Consider the following 13,695-nt stretch of genomic DNA (forward strand, 5'->3'; position numbering starts at 1 on the left):
TTGTAGATAAAGGTGAGAGTGGAGGCTACAGAGTGCAAAGAGGTGATTCTTCGTTTGCTTAGGGCTTGAGAGAGATGAGAGAGACAAGAGAGTCGAGAAAGTCAAGAGGAGAGTCAAGAGAGATGCAAAGGAGTTGGTTTAGGGCTTTTGAAAATTAGATGGACAAATGACATCAATACCCCGATTCAATGTTAGCTACCCTCTTGTGCCCCGTGTTTTCTACAGAAGTGCTTCTGTGCCCAAGAAGCTCCAAATTAGGCACATAAATTGTGTGCCAAACACCTGATTAATCACACTTTTGCTGAACCAACACATTATTTTTTGACCAGTTTACCATACATGATTTCAACGACTTCTATTCCAAACTAAGCAAATGGCACAAAATTAGTTTGCCAAAATCATTACTATAAAACCCTTTAATCTCTCTTATTTCTATCATTCTTGCTTTCACAAATTCAAAATGAAAACCAGAAGTAGAAGAAGAAGAAGAAGAAGCTAAAGTCATTCTCTCCCACACACTCACTCTGAGCAGTAGAGGTCTTGATGGCCAGTTCCGTAAAGGAAGAAGGACAGTACATGCCTGGATTGGATTATCACAGCAAGTTTCGATCTCAATAACTCAACTCCTAAGCTCGACGGGAATCTATTGCATGGATTCTCAAGGTATTCTAATGACGTGCAAAGGCAACCAACAATGCCACCGATTCTGCAATCTTCTTTCTTTCTTCCTTCCTCATTTTTCCAGCAACGAGCTTAGTTCTGCGGATAAAATGATTACGAGAAGTGAGGCTTGTAGTTGCAGAGACGTGACTTGTGAGTTACATATCATAGTAGCTAGCCTGTCTATCACAGCAAACATGTCGATCGTTCTGCGATGTTAGCAAACATCAAGATGGTGAAAATGAAAACAATGGAATTAAGATCTTTCGTTGTAGGTGTTATTAATGAGATCACGTTGGTTGTGTGCAGGTGCATGCAGTCTAGCGTTTCAAACCAAACAATGGCTTCATTGATCGTTTCCTCTCTTCCAGATGTTTGCCGGCAGATTCTTTCACTACTACCCTCATTGGGTAATGGGTATTAGTATTATTGTTGTAAGAATGAAAATAGGATATATATGGTAATTAAATACAGGGGTATTTTTGTCATTTCAGGTTTCAAATTGAAAAGAACTTAACTATAAGAGACTGTGTTAATTACTATGGGATCCAGAAATAATTTATTATTCTAAGAGGTCCCAATGTTGGTTTATGCTCTACTAAAAGTGTTCACGTGTAAAAAGCTCTTTAATTTAACTAAATCAACACGATGTCTGGTAGGGTGAAACCTAGTTGGCCCATTGGATAAACCCGAAATGCTATCCTACCCTGATAGGGCTGATTATGTTGTAGTCCAAACCCATCTTTTAGGTTGAAAAGTTGAGGATAGGTACGTTGGGACTGATAGATTTTTATCAGAATTTATTTTTTCATGTTGCCCACTTAAATTGGATCGAAAATCTTGTTTGTTCACTTAAGTGGTGAAAATTACATGCTGCTCACATTGGCGTTTTTTGAAAAGTACAAGTATACCCACTATTACTTTTATGTTAACTTTGAAATTAAAATGACCATTTTGCCCCTCAATCTTGTTGATGGACAATACCAAACTACCCTTCTGTTGAAAATTACTAAAATGCCCTCCCCTTTCATGTCCCTCCCATGGTCCCTCTCTTCAACCCCCCCTCCTCCTCCGACCCCGACGATCAAAAAAGCGAAGGGATAGTTACCAGTTACTTGCTAGGAAAGAGTCCTTGACTTTAACCATCAATGGTGCTCTCCTCTTCTGCCTGCTCACCATAAGTGTTGCTTCATGTTCTCTCCTTGCAACAACTTTCAAGTAAGCCGAATCTTGCAAACTCATGTACTTGATTTCCTTTAATTCTTTATGATTTTTCTTAATTTTTTTCCTTTGTGTCTTGACAGGTTCGTGTTTCATTGAACCAATTTTTTTCTCTTCTTATGGGTCATGATTATTGATCCACCTTGCCGTTGTTATAACTTGGTATGGCAAGCTATGGTTGATTTCTGTAATCTTTTCCCCTCAGTATTTTTGTTTCACTGTGATTATGAATGCATTTTCTCTCTTACTATTTGTTTCTGCCAAACCCTATAAGTTTTGCAATATGTTTTCAACATGGATTAGAAAAAACAACTATTGAGAATGATTCAAGTGCTTACTTAGACATAACTTCTTGCAAGATGGCTTCTTCCTCTCCCTAATCATTTCCAAGTACTTGCTCTTTTTGTTCATTTTGAGCTTGACTTCGAACAATTGATATTGATGTTACCGTTGATTCTGAACTGAGAATCTTCCTCTTGATTCTCATAGAGAAAGAGAAATCAGAATGGGTGAACACATGGACATTTTTTTTGAATTTAAGAAAATTAATTGAGTTTTTGTAAAATAAAAACCTTATACTTTACCTCCATCCCTTGGGCAAAATAGTCATTTTAAATTCAAAGTTAACAGACAAGTAACTGTGGTAACTTGTAATTTCTCAAAATGATAAATAATAGTGTGGGCAGGATGTAATTTCCATCACTTAAGTGGGCTGACAAGAGTTTTGAGTCTTTTGACCCAACTTAAGTGGCCAGCATGAAAAAAACTCATTTTATTAAGACTCTTAATTATTTTTAAAATCCGAGCGCGAAACCCACTTTCCTTTTGTGGGTCCTTTTAAAAATGGGCTGCGTGTAACAGTTGCTTTCTCTAAGTTTGTAGAACCAATGGGCTTCGGATGGATATCTTACTACGTCATAAATCCATCCTTGAAGCCCATAACGGAATGCTCTTACAAGTTACAACTGAACTGGGCCCACAGCCCATATTATTTGCCTTTGATAACGAACTGTCGAATTAGGGTTTTGGGTGTTTGGTTATAGAATCATTACCCAAAAAAAGAAAAAAAGAAAAAAAAATAAGCAAAGACAAGAAAAGAATAGGGGGTTTTCGCTGAGCTTGGGAGTTGGAGGCTACCATTTGCTATCGGCCGCGAATTCTCACACTGTTGCAGCCTCTCTCAGGTAAAGGCTCCGACGCTTCTGCCTCTTCCTTGAATACGTTGGTTTGTAGTTTCCGTCTTTGATTGAATGCTGCATGATCTAATAGATGAAGACAGATTCGAAAACTGGATTTTCTAGGTTTGATGTTTTTGTCTCGTTAATCTAGTGATTTTAGTCTATTCGGTCTTTAGCGCAGTTTTTAGGTTTTCCCTTTTGACTCTGTAGTTTTGTTTGGACGTGCGCGAGATCTTTTAATGTGTCTTATCTTTTTTTTTTGGTTGTGAGTTATTAAGTTTCGGTTATTTATACGTGACTGGATGTTGTGATAATCTGATATAGTTCTCCGGTGACGGATGAGAATGTTGATTTTATGCAATCTGAAGTTTTTGAATGTTCCAGTGACCATATCAACTCTGAACCAAACCGAAACTTAGCACGATAGAAGTAATGAAGCTCATGTGTTTTTGAACTCAATCAAACGGTATAGAGAACGGTTTGTTTACGGGATTTTAGTTGATGCAATTTAGATTGGCTGGGTGGGTGTTTGTAAGTAATATCAGACTGATTGAAGGAACTAGATATTAAGACAAGAAAGGCAGACGGAAGGCTTTCATGGTGGGAGAGTAAGAGTTAAAAGGGGAATGTCAGAAAAAAAGGGAAAAAGAAAAAATATGTTTAGGAGAAAGAATGTTGGTCAAACTAGTTAGGTAGCTTGTCCATAAAAAAAATCCAAATTTTTTATCAATGTACGACCAAATGTTCTCATTGCAATAAACCTCATGGTAGTTTAAGAATGCTCTCACTTGCTAAAAGACAAAATTGAAGAATTGAGTATCAAGATTATATTAGGAGCAGCACCCAATAGCTGTTAGATGGATTAAATAGTTATGCGTGGGTCTTCTTAGCGAGATCTACACTATTGTTGGGTCCCCTTAGTGCAATAAATTACTTTTAGGTCCCAAACCAACCAACACTGTTAGTTTAGAAACCTAAAATTAGGGCAGGTAGGGCTATACTGGACTGGACCCAGTTCAATTCGAGATCTCTACTTGGCTCATTTGACCTCAGAATTTGGGACATGAAATTCAAACCGTAACTTGACCGCACTTTATTTTCTTAAGAAAAATTTATGCTTGGATCCTCTTAGTGAGACCTAAACTATTGTGGTTTCCGACGATGGTTCTGGCAAGGTGAATGAAGAAGGTGAGTTCTAGTTAGGGCTTGAATTTCATGTTTGGGGATGGGGATACCGAGGTCAGATGGGCCAACTTGAGACCTCAAAGTGAACTGGGTCCAGTCCGGTACGCCTCAGGCCTCCCTAAGTTTAGGTTTCTAAACCAATAGTGTTAGTTGGTTTGGGACCTTAAAGTAATTTATTGCACTAAAGGGACCCAACAATAGTTTAGGTCTCACTAAGAGGACCCATACATTAATTTTTCTTACAAAAATATAGTAAGGTCAAGTTAAGGTTTGAATTTCATGTCTGGGATACTGAGGTGGGCCAAGTTGAGACCTTGAACTGAACTAGATCCGGTCCGGTACAGCCCAGCTTGCCCTAATTTTAGGTTTCCATCCTTGTATTTTTCTCTTCCTGTTACAAAGTTTAGGTTTTCTGTTCTTCACGTCTAGTCTTGTTGCGCCGAAGGGTTAGTGGTCGAACGCACGACCAAATCGGGCGAAGCACATCTTCTAATCAATCTCATCTGCGGCTCAACAACACAATGTGCCTCTCTACATTTACTTAATCTACCAAGGTAGAACCTAGCCACTTCACTTCCTTTGGCTGTTCTCTTCTCTCGAAGTCGGTGTGGGTTATTCGTTGAAGAGGGAAATCGGTTACATGAAGGTTGTGATTTTATTGTCCCCTACTTCTTTTAGGTCTACTGTAGGAAAGTGGGTTGTGGGTTGTGTGTCGTCCATGGCGTTCTTACTGGTTTTCATGTTTTGGTTTGTAAGATTAGATGATTGTGACAAGTAGTTAATTATTGTTAGATTATAGCCTTTTTTTCATGTTCCAATTATATAGTTCCTTTTCATGTTTGAAGCTTTGATTTTTCTTTTAAGTTTTCTTTATATTTTTAGGGGAACCCTAGCAAGGTAAAAATGTAGTTATTGGCCTGTCTTTTCTTTTATTTTCTTAATTTTGTAGAGGAATGATTTGAAGTGGCATGCATAGAATCGTGTCTATACCACTTCTTAGGCCCCTCTACAACTTTCTTGCATATGTACAAAGCATACGGTAGTTTACATGCAGAGAAAGCCAAAATCAAGAAAAAATGTTCTCCAGTAGCCTTCTATGGTTGTGGCCAAAACCATCTGGTTTTGTTATGGTCCTGATAAACCATGCCCAAGTTTTACGACATTTGATTTGGTCGGGCTATATGGGAGCCACCCTCTGTTGGAGTCTACATTTCAAGAAGATTCTTTTTCTTTCTTTTTTCGAAATTTGAATCATCTGGCGAAAAGATATGAGTATATATATATATATATATATATATATATATATATATATATATATATATACATACATAAAATATTTTTAAACTTTCCAGCAAGAAGTCGGGTGGCAAGTATCTTCCGGCGAGCAAGGGGTAGGGAGAAGATGGGGAAGATTCCTTCACTCAATGAATGAGTTAAATGGGGGTAAGGACATTTAGTGAGTTAAATTAGGGACAATAAAGTCATTTTTACTGTAGACACTTGGGTAATTTGCATTTAAATTAGTTTAATGGAGGAGGGTAAGGGCATTTAAGTCATTTTACCTATTACTTAACAAAAAATCCTAACTGTGGGTAACTTGTAATTTTGACAGTGGATGCCATGTAATTTAGAGCATAATAGTGGGTGGTCACTAGTTTCACCCCGATAATAGTGGGTGCCTTTTTTTTTTCTCCTTTCTGACATTCCTCTTTTAACTCTTACTTTCCTACAAAAAAACCCTTCCTTCTGCCTTTCTTGTCTTTACATTGTCTTTAACCCTCATGTGCAGCATTTCAGTGGTCAATATGATTCTTCCTGATGGTAGCTTCCCCCTCCCACATTTCTGTTGCTGAATCCTAAAGATGCAACATTGAAAATTATGGATGACCAAAAACATTTTACATTCAGCACTCAAGATGTTCTGTGTTGGCTTAGAAATCTACTTAAGGTGACAATTCTGCTAGAAGAAAACAATTAGTTTACATAAACCGTGTGAATCAAAGCTTACATCCTCTTAGCAGATATTGGTTTTTCAGGACTAAGAAAAGCCTTCTGCCTGGTGGCCACTTCAAAAGTTAATTTCCCCCAATGTCATATACACTTCTACACTTGCATAAAAAAACATTTACTTTATATTTTGATTAGGTGGATATATGATTCTTGGCATTTGATTCAATAGCAAAATGACAGAAATCAAGCTAAAAGCTAGTAATGTGAAAACAATCAGGTCTTTGTTACTTCAGTACAAAAGAAGGGGGGGGGGAATTAAAGATCTACATTGCTCAAAGTTTAATAGAGAAATCAGAATTGATGACATGTGAGTCTAGGATAGAGTAAAATGAATGGAACTCTCTCCTTTCATAATAGTTTTATGAGATTCAGGTTCCTTTAGATTCTGATAGAGTCAGAAAAACTATCTGGCTCTGTTTAGCAAATTGATTGGGTACAGATTTGTTCGGTTATGAACCAGAATTGAAAACATATTTGTTTCATTACTTTGAAGTTATATTGTTTCTGCACTTCTGAAACGTGTGCTATATGGTTCTTTTATGGTGTTGGTTGCATGGAAGAAAATTCGATCGAAATGGTCGAAATTTCGACCGAAATGCCTGCAAAAATCCAAATCGAAACGAAATGTAGTAGTAGGCACGAAATGTATCCATATCGTTTCGTATCGACCGAAATTTCGACCATTTCGACCGAAATTTCGACCATTTCGACCAAAATTTCGACATATCAGCATTCCAACTTGTTTTTCCTTAGCTTTTGTTGATTTCTATCCCATTTTCACCTAATTTTCACTACTCCTTTGCCTTCAAACACCACTTTTGCTCATTTTTTGCCTCCAAACACCTCCTACGCCACAACAACTACAAAGGAAACTCCAGCAACAATAGAATATGAAGCATGAGCCACACCCAACAGTTCCAAACTTCCCCTTTTTTTTTTTTGTTTTGTTCATGCCTTAAATGATCTTGTATTGCCTTGAAATTAATATATGTTTAGCCTAGGACTATGATCTATAATTGTGTTTTGTTAAACTTATCTTTTTATTATTTGCTACTATTTTTCATTTTTTTATTTTAATAATTATTTTCTAAAATTATGTATTTTTATTTTATGTATATATGATATATAGGCTTTAGCTTAATATATTTGAGACACCATCACTTGATCTAATCGGTCATTTTATTTTGTTGACTTGTTGTATATGTAACCATTCTACCAAACAATTCATGTATGTTGTTGATTCTATGCATGTATGCAATACAGTCGGAACCAGTCATTTGTTAGTATACTTGAATGATAAATTTTCAATAGTTTTGTTTTTTACAAAATACTAGTTCCATTGTGTTTATTATGCTTGAAATAGGTAGTATACAAGAATCCAAATCATTTTGAGTCCATATGAGGCCCGAAATTGAAGTTCCAATTTTCAGAAAAAGTATCTAGTTTCGATCGAAATTTCGACCGAAACGTCGAAATTTCGGCCTTTTGCAAGGTCGAAATTCCTGTTTCGGTCGAATTTTCTTCCTTGGTTGGTTGTATCTTTATAGTTTGAATGTCTTCTTTTATGTTGTTTAAATCTGGAACATGCATTGGGTATCCAATTACAGGAAATGTGTCATCGAAGTTGAACTACTCTTGTTGATTTTTGGTGCTGGATTTCTTAGCGTAGAATGGGTTTTGGAATTTGGAATGTGATGTGGATAGTAATATTGTTCGTCTTAGGATGTATGGATTTTACATGCATTGCTGGCATCCAGTAATTTTTTTCTTGTAATAGTTGTGTCAATATATATATTTACCTTATTGTAGTAGAGAGTCTAAATTGGACGTGTGTCCAAATTGATATGGGGAAATAAATCTCTCTCCAATGCTGTCTCTATTTTAAGAATTTCACTGCCATAAAAGAAACTTTTTCTCACATTACTGGATGTTTTCTGTTTGTGTAGGGTCCAACTGAACCACTCGACTTCTATTTGACATCGTGAAAGATGAGACCAATATTAATGAAAGGCCATGAAAGGCCTTTAACATTCCTAAAGTACAACAGAGAAGGTGATCTTCTCTTCTCGTGTGCTAAAGATCACACACCCACAGTCTGGTTTGCTGATAATGGGGAGCGGCTGGGGACTTACAGAGGCCATAATGGGGCTGTTTGGTGTTGTGATGTATCAAGTAAGTCTTCTTCTTTCTTTCTTTCCCTGTTCCATTTCTGAATGTGTCCGGTGTTTTCTGTTTGCTGATACCAACAAATATAAAATTTGTATGATATTTAGGGGACTCGATGCGCCTGATCACTGGAAGTGCAGATCAAACGGTAAAATTGTGGAATGTTCAGACAGGGGTGCAGCTTTACACATTCAATTTTGATTCACCAGCAAGAGCAGTAGATTTCTCGGTTGGTGATGAGCTTGCTGTAATCACCACCGACCCATTTATGGAACTGCCTTCGTCCATTACTGTCAAACGCATTGCCAGAGATCCTGAAGAGCGTGCGTTCCTTTTTCTTACCCCTTTCCTGATTTTGTTAGTGTGTTATGATAAACTTCTTACTTGTCATATATCAACTTACCTTTTTCATTTTATAGATTTTGTCTAAACTCAATCTGAATCTGTAATTGTGTATATTTGGTATGTCACCTAGTCGTTTGTTTTAGTTTCGGATTTCTGGTTAGTTCCATCAGCCTCCTGAACAAGATATATATATTTTGTCTACTAGTGATTTGTGCAAACATTTTAGTCCTACTGCCCTGCCCTTTTTGTTGCTTGTTCTTCTGAAATTAGTAAGGGAGGTTGTGTTAATTTTAATGCATTTTTAGGACATAATGCTTGTATTATGTTATAAACACTTGAAGCTATTGCGTTCTGGATTTGGTTTAACTTCAAAGTTGTCCATTGCTTATCCTGAACCAAAAAACCTGTAAAACGAGAGCCCTTAAGTGATATATTTTTGCTTTACTGTAGACTCTTCTAGACTACGGAGTATCAAGTGTTATCTCTCTTCACTAATTTTTCAGACATTAAACTGAATAATTTTTTTTGTCATCATTGATATTTGCAGAAACTGGTGAATCTGTGCTTACAATCAGGGGACCTCAAGGGAGAATCAATAGAGCTGTCTGGGGACCCTTGAACCGGTCTATAATAAGTGCTGGGGAAGATGCAGTCGTCCGTATATGGGATTCTGAGGTAAGTAGCTCAATTACATACATAATTGTGTTGATTAGATCCTTGTTGACATTGATATTAATTGATTTGAGCACTTAAAAAATTAATACAATGGAACTGCAGCTGTGTTGATGCTAGCACCTCACCTGGATCATTCCTTTCCTTATCCGAAACTTGTTCTGCTTCTAATTTTTCTTTTCATCCCAAAGCTATATCAGTTGACTTCTTTTATGATGTCTGATATTATCTATAATGATTGGTTTTAATTCTTACATTTTAATGCTTTCACTTATCTGCAGACTGGGAAATTGCTTAAAGAATCAGATAAAGAAACTGGTCATCAGAAGACAGTTTCATCGATGGTAAAATCTGTAGATGGTTCACATTTCCTGACTGGCTCTCTAGATAAATCTGCAAAGGTCTGTCCCAGCTTTTCATGACTTAAATTATTTTCTTTGATTTTATGCTTATGTTTTCTCAACCCCTTCGTTTGCTTGTTTTGTTCTGCTAACATCTTAGCTCTGGGACTCAAGAACGTTAACCCTTATCAAGACATATGTGACAGAGCGTCCAGTCAATGCTGTTGCCCTCTCTCCTATTCTTGATCATGTGAGTTATTTATTTTATTTTTTTTATTTACTGTTTCTTTGATTGCAGTGCTTTTCTTGTCTTGTCAATGGTGAAACTAGTTGATCAGTATACCAATGTCTCGCTATCTTGCTTTCAGTTCTGTGTTACATGTTATGCTTTGCATGATTAATTTTAGGGTGTACTTGTAAAATTAATGTTCTTTTGCATTATTTATGTTATTAAATGATCAAATCTGCAGTCTTCAATTCATTATTCTGCACATCAACCACACCAGATATGCTGGGATTTTAGTAACCTGATGTGGGCTCTTATCTACAGTCTTCAATTCATTATTCTGCACATCATCCACACCAGATATGCTGGGATTTTAGTAACCTGATGTGGGCTCTTATCCATCATTGTAGTTGATGCAACCTAATGTTATGCAACCAAAAAAAATATATATATGTATAATTGAGTATATGCTTCTGTTCTGCAGTAATAGAAGTAATATGATTTACACCTTTTTTTTTTAACTTTTGCCAGATTGTGATGGGAGGTGGTCAAGATGCATCACATGTTACAACAACCGATCGTCGTGCTGGAAAATTTGAGGCAAAATTCTTTCACAAGGTAAATTTCTTTAACACTTGTCTCTGTGGAAATGCTGCAATAGTTCAATTAGAAACCTAGTACAGTCAGTGATTGATTGGTACTTCAAATTGATATTGTACAGATTCTGCAAGAGGAAATTGGGGGTGTAAAAGGGCACTTTGGACCTATAAATGCTTTGGCATTCAACCCTGATGGAAGAAGGTTACTCCTGAACTTGCCAATAAGCAAAACTTCGTAATTTTTAATTTCGTATATTCTAGTTTTCTTTCAAATATTCGTGCTGATATATATTTTTGTTCTATTAAAATCTTTCGGGGGTCCTAAATACATTGCATATCTTGTGGCTGCTCTTTTATGTACAACAGCCTTTGGTTTTCTGTGTTCCTTTCCTTTTTTTCTGGCTGGGGTCGGTTGGTGTTTTGGGTTTTTTTTTTTTTCCTTCCTTGGTGGGGGTGGGGGGTTGGGGTTAGGTTACCAGTGACTTGGATAGGGATGTGCTTGGAAGACAATTGCAGAATAAGAAGAGTATTATGAAAAGATCAGTTGTCCTTGACTTACTGTTTTAGGTGTATGATTGTACATACATAGAAGAATTAAATTGATAAAAGAATTAAATATATAAAATAAAATTCGAGGATCAAACCAGTAGTTATCGTGCAATATTAGACCTAGAAGGGTTTGCAAAAGCGAAATTCTCTGCTGCTGCAATACAAATGCTCTCTTTGGCATGGCAAAATTTAATTATATGTAGCCCGTAATGTGAAGTACTAACATTGCAACTACCTGTAATTGTCCAGTCTGCTATTGTAATTGATTACTCTTATATAGACTATAACTACATTTACCAAAAAAAAAAAGTAGACTATAACTACAGAAATAAACTAGCCAAAGCGAACTTGGTATTTATGATTTGTACATGTATCATCTCTCAAGTACTAAAACAGAAATCCCATTACAGAAGCAGAAGTACATCGCATAATGTTCTCTTTCCTGTTGTGCAGTTTCACAAGTGGTGGTGAAGATGGATATGTGAGGTTGCATCACTTTGACGCGGATTACTTCAATATCAAGATGTAGCTTTCTTGTGGCCTACTTCTTTGCGCCCCCCGGCTTTGTCTTCTTTATTTTAGTAGGGTTGGGGGTTTTGGGGTGCTGGGCTGTTGTGTGCCTCCGTGTGGGGATTTTCTTTAATTGGATTATGTAATCGAAGTCTTCTGCATTTTTGTTAGATGAGATAAAAAAAAAAAATTGACAAAATTTCAGGGACACTTCAAAATGAATAACAAAAATTATGGACATTTCAAAAATATATAGCATTGGTGAGTATTTATTTAATAAATTATACAATTCTGATTGTGAAAATCGTTTCTCGTGCCCCGGAGGGAAGCATTGATTTCATCAAATTAGTCGCCTTCTCAAGTAAGTTGTCTTTCACTAATCCGAATTCTGGCTCCGTCTACGCTGCTGCAACCTCCACTACACTCTGTTCCTTTTTTTAATAATCTTTTTCCTCTCTGTAATTCGTTACTTTTGACCTTTTTTTCCATTCATAGCAGAGAAAGGGATCAATTTTTTTTGTCTATTTGCAGAGAATTAGAGAAGAGCTGTGAAGAAGAGGAAAAAGGACAGAGAAGATTAAAATTTTCTTTTCCAACTACTGGATCTCGACTGGATGGTATTAAAGCTAGTATGAATAAAATTCCCATCACAACTTAAAATTTATATTAAAAAATAAAAATAAAAGCAAGGGGTTGAGGATGATATTGTAAAGTCGCACATCATTAAGGGTGATTTAGGTTTCATAGAATTATTTAACCATGACTTAATGAAACGTACCATTGTGTAAATTTTAAGAGACATTTTTTAGTGTCTCTGTCAACATGTTATATTTTTCAAGTGTTTGTGATTTTTGCTATATATTTTGGGGAGTCCTTAGATTTTTTTTTTTCCCCTTCTTTTTTTTGGATAAAAAGCAAATTTATTCACACAATATCAAGAGAGAAACATCCCAAGATGATAAGGAAGCATCAAAAGGCAAATCAACATTAAGAGATCAGTTGTCTAATGGAATAAAATGAGGTGGACAAAAAAGGGTGGGGGAATTGTATTCTTTCTCATGAATAGTTTGTTTGGTTTATTAGGGAGAATGAGAAGACAAGATTCCATGAAGGGTTTGTTTGTTGATATGGTATTTAATTTTTTTCATCTAATGTCTAAAAAATGTTTCATCACTTTGGTTAGGACTTTGTGAAAACATGAAGTTTTTGGGGGTCTGTTTACTTCTTTCACTTCTCCTTTTTTGTCTTTCAACTTCATTTCACATGAGTTTTACACTTTTAACAATCCCTTTAAAAGAAAATGCTTATTTTAAGATGGCAAAAATGGGTGGATAAAAATGGGATCGAAGAAGTGTATTATTGTTTCTTTTGATGAGTTGAGTTTATTGGTTTACTGGGATGGAAGAATGAGTTGATAAGCTTCTTTGAAGTAAGGAGCATGGAAATATTAATATATATATATATATATATATATATATATATATATATATATATATATATATATATATATATATATATATATATATATATATATATATATATATATATAAAATATATATATATCTTCCGAAAGTAAGTAGATTAAGGGCATCTTTCCCCTCGCACCAAATTTCCCATATCTAGTACCTGGAAATTTTTATGTGATCTAAACCTTTTTTTTTTTTTTTTTTTTTTGGGGGGGGGGGAGTAAATGTGTGATCTAAACCCTAACCAATGCAAAAAACCATAGCTTTTAAAAAACTGTTAGTTTCAATTGTCCCTTGTTTATTAGTCTGAAGGAGTCTTTCCAAATATAGCAATAGATCCATCTTGTCTTTTTGAATTCTGGATGAAGAATCCCTATACACATTGAAATAGGATAGTTAATTAGGAATAGCAACACACATATATATACAATGTTCAATTTGTCTAGGTATCATATAAGGTTGATCTACTGTCTCCTTTCCTCATGAACTTTCACACATACATTGTTCAATTTGCCTAGTTATTCTATAAGGTTGATCGACAGTCTCCTTTCCTCATGAATCACTTAC

The 13,695-nt window shown here is 35.8% G+C and overlaps 1 protein-coding gene across 1 annotated transcript; it reads left to right on the forward strand.

Annotated features, from left to right (window-relative positions):
* Positions 1-2,926: 2,926 nt before the first annotated feature.
* On the forward strand, positions 2,927-12,086 carry LOC149006253 (eukaryotic translation initiation factor 3 subunit I-like). The gene is made up of 9 exons (XM_089165855.1): positions 2,927-3,065; positions 8,201-8,426; positions 8,528-8,743; positions 9,313-9,440; positions 9,719-9,838; positions 9,939-10,028; positions 10,536-10,622; positions 10,726-10,805; positions 11,606-12,086. The coding sequence occupies exons 2-9, from the start codon at positions 8,243-8,245 to the stop codon at positions 11,679-11,681; spliced, it is 981 nt and encodes a 326-aa protein (XP_089021981.1). The 5' UTR covers positions 2,927-3,065; positions 8,201-8,242; the 3' UTR covers positions 11,682-12,086.
* The last annotated feature ends 1,609 nt before the right edge of the window (positions 12,087-13,695 follow it).

The sequence above is a fragment of the Hakea prostrata genome, chromosome 8, assembly GCF_041222555.1.
Source record: "Hakea prostrata isolate BN-2017 chromosome 8, UWA_Hpros_2, whole genome shotgun sequence".
NCBI lineage: Eukaryota > Viridiplantae > Streptophyta > Magnoliopsida > Proteales > Proteaceae > Hakea > Hakea prostrata.

Bases quoted from the DNA above. Each gene is read 5' to 3' on its own strand.
- LOC149006253 (XM_089165855.1), top strand. From the start codon at position 8,243: ATGAGACCAATATTAATGAAAGGCCATGAAAGGCCTTTAACATTCCTA. The intron at 9,441-9,718 runs GTAAGTAGCTCA...ACTTATCTGCAG, and splicing joins TCCGTATATGGGATTCTGAG to ACTGGGAAATTGCTTAAAGA. The intron at 10,029-10,535 runs GTGAGTTATTTA...AACTTTTGCCAG, and splicing joins TCTCTCCTATTCTTGATCAT to ATTGTGATGGGAGGTGGTCA.